The sequence below is a fragment of the Lactuca virosa genome, chromosome 4 (genome assembly GCF_052849685.1).
Source record: "Lactuca virosa cultivar CGN04683 chromosome 4, Lactuca_virosa_CGN04683_v6, whole genome shotgun sequence".
NCBI classification, from domain to species: Eukaryota; Viridiplantae; Streptophyta; class Magnoliopsida; order Asterales; family Asteraceae; genus Lactuca; species Lactuca virosa.
Genome location: NC_136429.1, coordinates 28075209 through 28089960, shown reverse-complemented (window position 1 = coordinate 28089960; position 14752 = coordinate 28075209). Strand labels below are relative to the sequence as shown.

Genomic DNA, 14752 nt, shown 5'->3' with positions numbered 1-14752 from the left:
TTTCTAATAGCTTCACATTTTTATGGTTCCTAACTTATTTATCCATTAAGACATCTTAACTCAACTTACGTCCAAACAACCAAGATCTATTCTTTAAGTCTCAAAGGGGACTCAAAATGCATCTTTCTCAACTTAATCCATTAAGTTCAAGTCTCTAACCTTCAGATCTGAATCAATATGATGTTGTAATGTTTCCAACTTTATCCATAACAAGGTCATAAACATTCAAGATCTAAACTTTATTCACTAAAGTGAAAAATATGAAAATTAACAAGATCTATGAAACTAATGCTATTTACTCACAAAGGTCCAGAAATTATGTAATCTTTTTATATCTATGCTTGAATCCTTCATCCATACACTTTGCCACCACTTTGTGAGAGTGCAAGAGTAAGTGCACGGACAAGGTTTGAAAACTCAAACCTTGAATTAACTTAATCTCAATTTCTACTACTAATATTAAGAGTCCAGTCAAGTTTGGTAAACAAGTCTTGTCTTGAAATAAGAAATTTAACAAAGAATTCAAGTAAGAGAAAACAAGTATGAACAATGTAAAGAGAATTTAAAAACAAAGAGAATGTTAAGAGAGAATGATTTGAATTTGAAAGATACTTGGTACTGATGTGAAAGAGAATGCAGTTCCTTGTTCATTCATGTTATCATGCATGAGAATTAAAACTCCTTATATAGAAGAGTAGTGATAAAAAGAAAAACTACAAGCATTACATGGACCACGTAAAACTGATAAGTTAAAAAGAGGACATACAAGATTTACTTGATCTTGTCCTACGAACTTTACTACATGACAAGAGCTAAACGACAAGAAGCATTAAATGCAGATACAGACTTAAAATATCACTGATTACAATGTGCATCTCGGTTAGTCTTCATCTCGGAATTAGCTAAACTTCGGAGCTTCACCACACTTCAGAATGCTTCTTCACTTCGGAACTTCTGACTTCGCTTTTGCTAAGGGTCACTTTTCATGAATTAACAATCTCCCCCCTAAGTGACGTTAGCAATCAAAAACTTCTTCACTAAGCTTCATCAAAAACAAAAAGATACGCCTTCTGGAGCCAGGTTCAGACTTCAATGTTCCAACTGAGATGCTCGATAAATTTCTTCTTGATGTGCTCAGGGGATTCACTCTTGGCAGCATTTGTAATGAACTTCTGAAGGATATTTGTTGGAACAAGGTTTTTTTTATCAAGAACTATGAAGAATTCCTTTTGATTGGTCTTCTTTTTGAGATAGATATAACCGATTTTTGGTTCTTCAATGGGGCCTTCTGCCAAGATCTGTGCTTCAGGGAGTTCGGTTGTGACTTTGGCCAAAATGCTTTCTGCACCGTAGAGGTGAGCAAACTCAATTTCAGACATGTAACATTCAGCAACATAGTCCTTTAGGAAGCTTATTGCAACATTGTAGGCTTCAATGCTTGTTTCACTTGATTGGCGATCTCGAAAGTGAGCAACTATGGTGAGAATGTCGTTTGGATTTATAGAAGAGAAATAGGCATCCAAGATGGTGATGGTGGTTTCTTTGTTCCGACTTAGCTCCATCTCTTTGAGGGATGGAAATGAAGGGCCTGAGAATCACATCAAAGTAAACAAGATCGTCAGTCGTTGTCCGGGAGGTGATCCCGGAACGAAGCTCCGAAGATTTCCCGAGTGTTCATTAGAGGATGTCCCAGAATGATAGTTACCTACACACCCGAAAAACCCACATAACAACAAGGGTCATCCTTAAAGACAAAAAAAAAACAAAAAAAAAAAATTAAGGACCAAACTTGATATATATATATATATATATATATATATATATATATATATATATATATATATATATATATATATATATGTATGGGATAGTTCAAATGAGAACAGATAACAAAGTGAGAACGATTTTCAGCTAATCATTATATTTATTTAAGGTAATTAAGATATTTTTGGTAATTGAATAAATAAATATTATTAAAAATTAGATTAATAGAATATAAGGGTAAATTGGTAATTGTAATATTTGATAATCATGGAAATAAGAGAAAATGAAGGGATTTTTAAATTTCAAAATTTAAAATGTTTAAAATTATAAAAAAAGATCAGAACTTTTATATTTCGAGTTATAGACTAATTTCTAGTTTGCATCCATTTTATAGAATATATAAATATATTATATAGTAACTAAATCAAACTAACAATACAGATTCGTAATAGAATACATACATATAGAAAAAATGATACAAATTAATAACATAAAAGATTTTTTTATTGAATATTGATATAAAAGAAATTTGTGTATGTACGACATAACAAAATAGTGAAATACGTAGAAATATAAATGTATAAATAAGTGTTCATACAAATTCAAGACAAAAATTACATAAGTTTTATATACTCAACTAAAATTCTTCAGTTATTCGTCTTGACTATTTTTCTTTCTTTAAGTTCTTTTAAGTTGTAAGTGCACAAAAAATATAAATATTAAATTGTAAATTCATAACAGAAAAAAATACATAAACAAGAATATTTATGTAGAAATTCATAATGGAATACCAACATAAACAGTAAATTGTATGTAAAAATTAATAACAAAATAACAAACAAGAACTATAAGATGTATGTAGAAATTCATAAGAGAATAAACTCATATTCATGTTAGAATATCACCCTAATCAATAAAGTAAATAAAATATAATCAATTGTCAATTAACAATTCCGGATAGAATGCAACCAATTCATTACTAAATATATATTCATAAACAAATTAACAGAAAAGGTTACAAACCAAGAAACAAATTAACAAAAATTATTCGCCACACTCGCCAATTGTTGACTCTGCGTTTGCAAGTTTTAAGATAATAGAATGAGTGAATAATATGTTTAACATATACTTTATAAGAAAAAAAAACTCAAACCAACAACTTTGTGTAATGAATCAAATCAAAATAAAGAAGTGTATATTGAACTAATGATCTTAAATACAAATCTATAATAGATACATTGTATTTTGAAAACCAATTACCAATAAAAACACATACCACAAATGAACATTGTTATATAAAAATCAAATAGAGTTGTATCGTTAAATGACAAAGTAATTATCTTAAGCATTTCATCGAGCACATGGTGGACCAACAAAAAAAAAAGAAAAAATACATGCTTCTTTATTAGCCTTAAATTATAAAAAAAAACATCAAGAATGGCAGGTATTCTTAATCTGTAATATCATAGTGACCAAAATTTTTTTACAATAAAAAACAGTAGGTGCAATCTTATGCATTCTTAACTTTATAGATTCAATTCGCCAAATAAATTCAAAAATAATACTCTTTACAGGAAGCAAAAATAGTCATATGTATAGACAATGACATTCTATTAGCGATAAGATCACGTGATCACGTGATATTCAAATGTATAGCTTAGATAAGATTATCCCTGTATTTTAGTTTGTATTAGTTATTCATTGTACTATATATACATCAGATATACATGATTACCTCATTGAGGTTTTATTTGAGAGTAATCCTTATATGGTATCAGCTTAGGGTTCCGATTCTTTTTCTTCATCTCCAATCATGACAGGCGACTCCTCTTCCGATACTACTCTCTCTCTCTCTCAACACAATACTTCACATGATCACTGTGAAGCTTTCCCCCTCAAATTATCTGATATGGCGAAATCAACTTATCCCCCTTCTTGCCTACCAAAAACTCTCCGATCACATCCTTGGCACCCCTCCTGTCCCTCCCAAGACAATCGCCTCCACTGCTGCTACTCCTCTGGTTCCTAATCCGGCCTATGCCAAATGGGTTGAAGATGACCAGCGTGCGTTCCTTATCATTCACTCATCCTTGACTGAAACAGCCATGGCGGAAACTATTGGACTCGCCACTGCCTCTGAAGTATGGCAGAGACTTGAGCGTTCCTATCGTCATGACTCTCATGAACGTATGCAAACCCTCAGAGACTCTCTTCGGCGCCTAAAAAAGGGTAACTCTTCTGTTTCTGAATACAGCTCTAAGTTTCGATCATTTTGTGACCAGCTATCTGCAATCGGTCACCCTGTGGATGAACTTGACAAATCACATTGGTTTCTTATTGGTCTTGGCTCCTCTTTTGAGCACTTCTCTGTCACTTATCGAGCAATTAAGCCTGCTCCAGCCTTTCTTGATCTAGTCTCTCAAGCTGAATCTCATGAACTGTTCCTGGCCTCACTTCAAGAATCACCACATGTTGCTGCCTTTACAGCTCAACAACAACGATCTTCTCAACCCTCTCGTGGTGGCTCTACTTATAGAGGCAGAGGTCATGGCTCCAGTTCTGGTGGTAGGGGACGTGGCAGAAGACCACCACATTGTCAACTGTGCCGTACAAATGGTCACTATGCAAGCTCATGCCCTGACCTTGCATCCTCTGCTCGTAAAGATACTGCCCCCGATGAAACTCTTGCTCAAGCTTTCCATGCTCAATGTCACGTCACCAATCGATCTCCTGATTGGTATGTTGTCTCAGGGGCTACATCGCACATGATGCCATCTACCACCCACTTGGACTCGTCTTCTCCTTATACCGGTCATGAACAAGTGATTTTTGGAAATGGTAAAGTCTCTTCTATTTCTCACATTGGTACTTCCACTTTACCTTCCGATCTTGTGTTATCCGATGTTCTTGTGGTTCCCAATTTAACCAAGAATCTATTATCAATCAGCAAACTAACCCAAGACTCACCAGTTGATGTGTTATTCTCTAATCCTTTCTTTACTATTCAGAATCGCAAAACAAAGGCAATACTAGCAAAGGGTAGATGTGACAACGAGCTTTATGTACTCAAACATGGTCATCAAGTGTTCTTTGCAGCTTCAACTTCGTGCCACTCCAGAACTGTGGCATGCTAGATTAGGCCATGTTTCTTTTGATACTCTTTTTGTTTTAAATAAGACTGGTTGTTTGTCGTTGACTTCATTATTACCTAAACCTACGATTTGTTCATCTTGTCAACTTGCCAAAAGCAAGCGTTTACCTTTTACTCTCAATGACAAACGGTCTTTAAATGTGCTTGATTTGGTTCATTGTGACTTATGGGGACCGGCACCGGTTCCCACAACAGATGGTTATTTATACTATTGCATATTTGTGGATGACTTCTCACGCTTCACTTGGTTTTATCCTTTGAAATCCAAATCAGATTTTTCTCATGTGTTTGAAGCTTTTCTAGCCTTCATTCAAACCCAATTCAATTGCAAGATGAAGAATTTTCAATCTGATGGTGGCACCGAATTCACAAACTTACGAGTACGCACGTTATTAATGCAAAATGGCACTCACCATAGGATCTCTTACCCTTACACACCGGAGCAAAATGCCTGTGTTGAACGTAAGCACCGTCACATTACAGAAACAGGTCTCGCCATGCTCTTCAATGCTCGGGCTCCTGCTCGTTTTTGGGCTGATGCATTTAGTGCTGCTGTTTACACCATTAATCGTTTACCCACTCCACTACTTCAACACAAGTCACCATATCAACTTCTATTCAACATACGCCCAAATTATGCCATATTCCATCCTTTTGGTTGTCGAGTGTTTCCCTATCTACGCAAGTATTCATCTAATAAACTTGAACCTCGCAGTGCTCCATGTGTTTTTCTTGGATATGGTTCTCAATACAAAGGATATATTTGCTTCGATCCTTCCACAAATCGCATTTACATTACAAGGCATGCAGTATTTGATGAAGCCTCCTTTCCTTTCAGTGGTACTCCTTCTACATCAAACGAAGCTATTATGGTTCTTTCTGACTTTGATGAATCTACACCGCTGTACTCATCGTCTTTTACGCCACACCACCACCTTCATCATCGTCATCACCATGTCGCATCTTCTTACACGATGACCATGGAACGCCATCTGCTGCCCCGACGACTCCCACTGATCATGAGTTGCCACTTGCCTCACCACCACCATGTCCTGATGTGCCACCAGTCATTCACCCCATGGTCACTCGCTCCCAAACAGGCGCACTCAAACCAAGAAGAATCTTGGATTTGCTGGCTAGTCAAATCCCGTCTCCATTGGTGCATTCTTTACTGACAATCAAGGAACCGCGAGGATTCAAATCCGCTGCCAAAAATCCTCAATGGTTGTTAGCTATGGAAGAAGAAATGTCCGCTCTTCATTCTAATAATACTTGGGATCTTGTTCCACGACCTCCAAAGACTAATGTAGTTAGCTCTAAGTGGATCTATCGCACGAAATACAACTCTAATGGTTCCATTCAGCGGCTTAAGGCATGTTGGTTGCTCAAGGGTTCACCCAAATTCCAGGCCTTGATTACACTCATACTTTTAGTCTTGTTGTAAAGGCAGCCACAGTTCGTATTGTTTTAACCTTAGCTGTTATGCATCGATGGACCTTGCATCAGTTAGACGTTAATAATGCTTTCCTCAATGGGCATCTTACTGATACGGTTTTCATGGAGCAACCACCTGGTTACCAAGATCCTCGTTTTCCAGATCATGTTTTTCGATTAAAAAAGGCGTTATATGGGTTAAAGCAGGCTCCTCGCGCCTGGTTTCAACGCCTGAGTGCTTTTCTAATCACTCTTGGCTTCGTATGTAGTAGAGCGGATACTTCTTTGTTCGTTTTTAAGCGACAATCCCACATTCTATATTTGTTGGTCTACGTGAATGACATAATTCTTACCGGCAATTCGTCATCTCTCATTCAATGGTTTATTTCTAAACTCCATGATGAATTTGCCATCAAAGATTTAGGTCGCTTGAATTATTTTTTGGGACTTGAAGTTTCATATCTTCCCGGTGACGGTGGTTTGTTTCTCACCCAAACCAAGTATGCTCATGATATACTAGATCGTGCTGGTCTGCTCGACTCTAAACCAGTCTCTACTCCTTTATCCACTTCTGAGTATTTGGTATCCACTGGTTCTCCCTTTTCGGATCCTACCCTCTACCGTTCTCTTGTGGGCGCATTGCAGTATCTTACGATTACTCGTCCAGACTTGTCTTATGCAGTCAATCAAGTCAGTCAATTCTTGCATTCTCCCACAACCGATCACTTTCAAGCTGTCAAACGGATCCTACGACATCTTAAAGGAACCATGTCTTATGGTCTTCTCTTCACACCACCTCCCACTTCTTCCTTGGTGGGCTACTCGGATGCAGATTAGGCACGATGCATTGACACACGACGCTCTACTTATGGCTATTCTATATTTCTTGGTGGCAACCTTGTCTCCTGGAGTGCTAAGAAGCAACCCACTATCTCTAGTTCAAGTTGTGAGTCAGAATATCGGGCAATGGCTAACACAGCAGCTGAAATAGTATGGATAACTCATTTACTGCGTGAACTTTATGCACTTCCACTTGATCGCCCCACCTTATTGTGTGACAATCGTAGTGCTTTATTTCTTAGCCAAAATCCCGTCTCTCATAAGCGTGCAAAACATATTGACATTGACTATCATTTTGTACGTAAATTGGTTGCATCTGGACGCTTGTACACTCGGTTTGTTCCTACATCTTTACAGCTTGCATATATCTTCACCAAGAGTCTAGCACGTCCACTATTTGAAGTGTTTCGTGCCAAGCTTCGTGTTGCTCCACCACCACTTTGCTTGAGGGGGGGTATTAGCGATAAGATCATGTGATCACGTGATATTCAAATGTATAGCTTAGATAAGATTATCCCTGTATTTTAGTTTGTATTAGTTATTCATTGTACTATATATACATCAGATATACACGATTACCTCATTGAGGTTTTATTTGAGAGTAATCCTTATACATTCCAATCACAAAACAATTTCAATAGAAAAATAATTCAATAAAAAAACTAGCTAAATAATCCGAATTAGATGAAGAACTCACAAACACGGGCCATCAATTTCATGAACAAAAACGATTTCATGAACAAAATGGTTTTAGAAAATCAAATTTGATAACAAAAGCGATTTTGAAAAATAGGAGAAGAGAAACATACCGATGGGGCGTGTAAATGCGGGACTAGATGTGGAAGAGCACAATGTTGGAGTTGAAGGACAATGTTGTTGGACGATGATGAATCTTGATTGTGGTCAGGCAGCGACAAGAGCATTTAAAACCCTAAAAGAAGGCACGGTGATGAAGAATGATGATACATGTATGAACGTGATAAAAATACGGAGGGGTTTTCACGTAGCGTTCTCGTGATAGAGAAGAGAGATTAGATATGGTTATTATTTATAGAAGCAGTTACTGATTTAATCTATTTCCTTAATAACATGATATTTAATTAATATTGATAGTAATTACAATATCAAAAAACCGGAATTGCCCTTACTTAAGATGTTAAATTCCCAAAAATGCCCTTATAAATGATTGGCCCATGTTTGTTCTCACGTTCTCACAATAACAATATTTCTTGTCTTTACACGAACCTACTATATATATATATATATATATATATATATATATATATATATATATATATATATATATATATATATATATATATATATGGGAAGAGTGAATATACATTACAGTCCCACCTAAGCTTAGGTACTAAACCTCATGAAAACACATTGTTTTACTATATAAAGATTGCGATTAGGGATTCACGATTAACACTTGAAGATGTAGATTAATGATGTACAATAATTTTGATAAGGAAGTAAAGACATTGATTATATTCGACCTTCGTGATGGTGGAAAACAATACTGCTCACTAGGGTGAAGTAATAAACGATAATGGAGGAAAGAAAACAATGATGGTGAAATGATAATGGTGGGATGAAATGTTATTGGGGACCATATATTTACCAAGTGAAAACCAAATCGAGTATAATTACTAAGTTAAAACGACATATTTTAGATGTTTAGTACCTAAGCTTAGGTGGGGCTGTAATGTATATTCCATATCGTTTATATATATATATATATATATATATATATATATATATATATATATATATATATATATATATAGTTAGTGGTTAGAAGCTAGTATCACGAAATTGTTTACGTCAGGGTTAGAACTCAATACCTCCAATTTAAGAGGCAAAACCTCTACCAAGTGGGCTAGTCCCAAATTTTGCATCTAAAATATATAATGTTAAACATGCTCATATTTATGGATCTAAATATACATTTACAAGTTATTTTATATTTGGCAAGAGTAACGTGCATAAAGCATAACATAGTAGAACAAGAAGATCAAGATGGTTATTGATTTTAGTCGGATAACATTAACCCTATTTAAGACATTCAACAAAAATAAAAAGACTCTTATGTAAAGATTAGTTGCCTAGCAATCAGAGTACTTTTCCGTTTTCTTATCAAATCCTACTAGATTATGGCGAAATTAGCAAACAATATGCACACCCAAAAATCCAAGCATCACCAGAAGAGGGCACGCACCCCAGAAGTTTCGGTGGGCATCGGAGAAATACTGGTTGACGGGATAGAGATTTTCTGGTGGACCAGTTATGTAAATGTATGCCGGAGGGCCCAACGCATATCCAACTCCAGTGGGTGGGGGAGGGCAGTTCAGGCCGGGTGTTGGAGAAGGCATCTTGGGTGGTGGTGGTGGTGGTTGTGATAGTGGTGGCGGTGGAGGAGGAGGAGGAGGACTAGTAATGTAGCAAGGATTGTTACAAGGGCAACCGCCACATTTTATTAGGTCATTCGGTGATCCTCCGGAGACTGTGGTGGTTGCAGTGGTGTCGTCAAGATTCACTCCTTTAACTGGTGCTGAAGCCACCGCCATGATGATAAAAAAGATGATCTGAAATGTTAGCAACATCTTTGATGGTGGCGGTCACCGTCGAGGAAGTTTTCTTACAGGGTGAAGAAGTTGATATTTATGGGTGTTGCAACTTTCAAGAGGAAATCAAAAGGTGATTTTACCGCGGTTGCAGGTGGTGATATAGATCAATGCAAAGAAGGCATGCACCATTGCATTGCATGTGGATGGTGTATTTAAAGGTTCCATCATGGCAGCTCTATTAGTATTTTACGAAAAAAAGATATTTAATAAAACTATATTTAAAATATTACTGGAAAAGTAAATATTAAAAGAATTTGATTTGCAAAGAGTTTCAAACCAGATATATTTTCTCGATCAATATTAATTTTGGTTTCTGTCAATGAGTTTTTTGTTTTATTTTTATTAATGCTTTTTTGACAAATATTCATGTTATTAATGTTTTATAAATAGAAAGTAAAATTATTTCAAGGTCAGTTGTGGAGTATTAATTAATGTATTTAGATTTTTTATCAAACGGGTAGGTTTTAATGCTAAAATAGAACAAAATAATTTTTTAATAGAAACATAAATTTATAATATTTTAAATATTAAATAAAAATAATTATACGTTGGGGAACTTTAAATATGTATCACTTGGAAAGCATTGAACTTGTGTTTTTTAATTAAAAGCAAATGCTATCAAGGATGAAGAGTTAAAAAAAAAAGGTGGATCATCTTTACATGTCTACGCCTACAATAATTGCATTTTTGTCATAAAAACATATATTTTTAAAAACTTAGAGATCCCAATTCTAATATTGAATTTTTTTGTTCTTTATACCTTTTCATAATTTGTTTGATATATAATTAAGAGAATAAAGATACTACATAAACAATTGCAATTAGAGAAAAATGCTAATTTTGCTTGATACATATTTGACATAGCATAAGATTGCCAATTTTACTTACATATATGTCACTTTACGAATTCATTAATGAGAATTCCTTTTTGAATCACTGTGACCATATTTGTAAGTAAGATATATGTGAAATCTTTGATTTATTTTAAAAAAATCATTTTAGAGATAATGAGACTCTTGATATATATATATATATATATATATATATATATATATATATATATATATATATATATATATATATATATATATATATATATATATATATATATATATATATATATATATATAGAGGTTCTATGAAAAACAAAAAACCCTAAAAAAACCCAAAAAATAAAAAAAAAATGCATAAAAAAAATACTTCTACATCACAAATCTTTTTTTTGACTTTATATATACAAAAATCATAGCTTTATTAACAAATTTGGTGAAATTTTTAAAAAAAAAAAATCGATTTTTTAATTTTTTTTCAGCGATTTTATTAAAAAAGCTGCGATTTTTGTACATATAAAGTAAAAAAAAAGATTTGTGATCTCTAAGTATTTTTTTATACATTTTTATAATTTTTAGGGTTTTTTTGTTTTCTAAATAACCCTTCCATATATATATATATATATATATATATATATATATATATATATATATATATATATATATGAAAGCGTTCAATCGAGAACATTTCTTATCGTGAGAAAATTTGAGAACAAATTTGGACAACACAATTTTTTAATTAAAATTATAAAATAATATTCATATAAATAAAAAAATAGTTACAAACAATTAAAAAACCCACTAACTAACACCACCCAACCAACACCACCCACCACGACCACTCGCCACCACCACCCATCACTAACCACCACCACCAACCACCACCCACCACCCACCACCCACCACCCATCACTACCCACCACCCTCCACCACCACCATCACCACCCACCACCATAACTACCCAACCACCACCACCCATCACCACCGCCTGCCACCACCACCCACAACCACTACCTACCACCCATCACCACCACCCGCCATCACCACCTACCACCACCACCCATCACTACCCACCACCACCGACCACTACCCACCACCACCACTCGCCACCACCACCCATCACTAACCACCACCACCCACCACTCACCACCCAACACCCATCACTACCCAACACCACCACCACCATCAACAACCACCACCCGCCTCCACCACCACTCGCTGCCACTACCCACCTCCACCACCCATCACCACCACCCACCTCCACCACCCATCACCACCGCCTGCCACCACCACCCACAACCACCACCTACCATCCATTACCACCACCCGCCACCACCCATCACTACCCACCACCACCGACCACTACCCATCACCACCACCCACCACCACCACCCATCATTAACCACCACCACCACCCCCATGCACCACCCACCACCCATCACTACCCACCACCCACCACCACCATCAACAGCCACCACTCGCCACCACCACCACCAATCGCCGCCACCACCCACCTCCACCACCCATCACCACCGCCTGCCACCACCACCAACAACTACTACCTACCACCCATAACTACCAACCACCACCAACCACTACCCACCACCCATCACTACCCACCACACACCACCACCCGCCACTACCCACCACGACCACCACCCACCACCACCACCGCCCGTCACCACCACTACCAACCACTACCTATCACCCATAACTACCTACCACCTATCACTACCCACTACCCATCACTACCCACCACACACCACCCACCCACCACCACCACCACCACCCGCCACCACCACCCATCACTACCCACCACCACCAACCACCACCCACCACCACCACCCGTCACCACCATCACCACCCACCCAGCACTACCCGCCACCACCATCCACACCTACCCACCACCCATCACTATCTCCACCACTTGCAACCACCCACCCACCCATAACCACCCATCACCACACACCACCACCACCCCGCCTCCACCACCCGCCGCCACCACCCCCACCCCCACCTATAAAGATTTGTTATTGTGTTTTTGATTCATTAGTTTTTCTCGTGTATATAATCACATGTGATTATATGTATCGAATCACATGTGATTATATGTATCGAATCATATATGATTTATATGTTATTAAATACATATAATCACATGTGATTAAATACACGTGAAAAACTAGTGAATCGAGAATGCAAAAATGAATATTGTCAACGTAAATCATATGTGATTATATTCATATAATTACACGTGATTATATGTATTTAATAAAATATTATTTACGTGGGCCGTATTTATTTTCGTGTTTTCGATTTAATAATTGGCATCGTATATCAAATCACATGTGATTATATGTATTTAATCACATATGATTTACATGGACAATATTTGTTTTCACGTGTTGATTCAATAGTTGTTCTTGTGTATTTAATCACATGTGATTATATTTATTTAATCACATGTGATTCGTATGGAAAATATTTATTCTTGCGTCGATTCAATAATTGTTCTAATATATTTAATCACATGTGATTATATGTATTTAATCACATATGATTTATTTGGACAAGATTCATTATTTTTTTCTCAATTCAATAGTTGTACTCATGTACTTAATCACATGTGATTATATGTATCAAATCGCATATGATTTTTATCGATAATATTCATGATTCGATATTTTTTTCTTATGTATTTAATCATATGTGATTTTATGTATAATCACATATGATTAATGTGGAAAAAGAAAAACTATTTAATCAAAAACGCGAAAATGAATCTTGTGTACATAAATCATATATGACTAACTGTACAAGAACTATTGAACAAGAATGTGAAAATGAATATTGTCCATATAAATCATATCTAATTAGATACATATAATATTATATAATTAAGCACACAAGAACAAAAACTGAATCGAGAACACGTAAATAAATATTTTCCACAAAAACTCTATGTCATTAGATACATATAATCACATGTGATTATATGCATTTAATCACATCTGATATATGTGGACAATATTTATATTTGTGTTCTCGATTCAATAGTTGTTATTGTGTATATAATCATATGTGATTATATGTATCTAATCACATATGATTTATATAGACATCATTAGTTTTTTGTCCGTATAAATCATATGTGACTAGATACATATAATCATATATGATTATATGTATTTAATCACATATGATTTATATAGACATCATTAGTTTTTTGTCCGTATAAATCATATGTGACTAGATACATATAATCATATATGATTATATGTATTTAATCACATATGATTACAGTGGACAAAGAACAATTATTGAATCGAGAATGTGACAATGAATCTCATCTACATAAATAATATATGATTGGATACATATAATCACATGTGATTATATGTATTTAATCAGATATGATTTATATAGACAATATTTATTTTTGCGGTTTCGACTGAATAATTGCTTTTGTGTAATTAATCACATGTGATTATATGTATATAATCACATATGATTTGAGGTGGACAAGATTTATTTTTTCATTCACGTATATAATTACATGTGATTGTATGTATCTAATCGCATATGATTTAAATAGACGAGATTTGTTTTTTCCAAATAAAATCATATGTGATTAGAAACATATAATCACATCTGATTAAATGTATTTAATCACATATGATTAAAGTGAAAAAAAATGATTATTGAATCGAGAACGCGAAAAGAATCTTAGCCACATAAATCATATGTGACTAGATACACATAAAAGTGTTACCCTTTAAATATGTATATTAATGATGATTAGTTTTTTTTTTCTGCAGAGGTTCGTATTTAAGTCTTATAATTTGTAACTTTTAATTATTAGGACTTTTTAAAAATTAAAGACTAAATAACCTATAAAATAATACAAATCATACATCTTATACAAATAAAAATGAATTGAAATAAATTCTATCAAATTATTACTTGTTTTTTTACATTAAATATACTATAGTGGAAAATAAAATAAGATTAGTATAATGAAAATATAATTATATACGTAATAGAGAAAAAAAAGTAAATATAACATTACCTTTATTAATATTAAAAGTAAATATAGTATT

The 14752-nt window shown here is 35.0% G+C and overlaps 1 protein-coding gene across 1 annotated transcript; it reads right to left on the bottom strand.

Moving 5' to 3' along the window:
* Positions 1–862: 862 nt before the first annotated feature.
* Positions 863–8075, bottom strand: LOC145168554 (uncharacterized). The gene is made up of 2 exons (XM_079087341.1): positions 7999–8075; positions 863–1588 (listed from the first exon to the last, which is right to left on the bottom strand). The coding sequence occupies exon 2, from the start codon at positions 1560–1562 to the stop codon at positions 1083–1085; it is 480 nt and encodes a 159-aa protein (XP_078943467.1). The 5' UTR covers positions 1563–1588; positions 7999–8075; the 3' UTR covers positions 863–1082.
* Positions 8076–14752: the final 6677 nt, after the last annotated feature.

What these genes read in the sequence shown, in the direction of transcription:
- LOC145168554 (XM_079087341.1), bottom strand. Translation starts at nt 1,562, where the DNA reads ATGGAGCTAAGTCGGAACAAAGAAACCACCATCACCATCTTGGATGCC.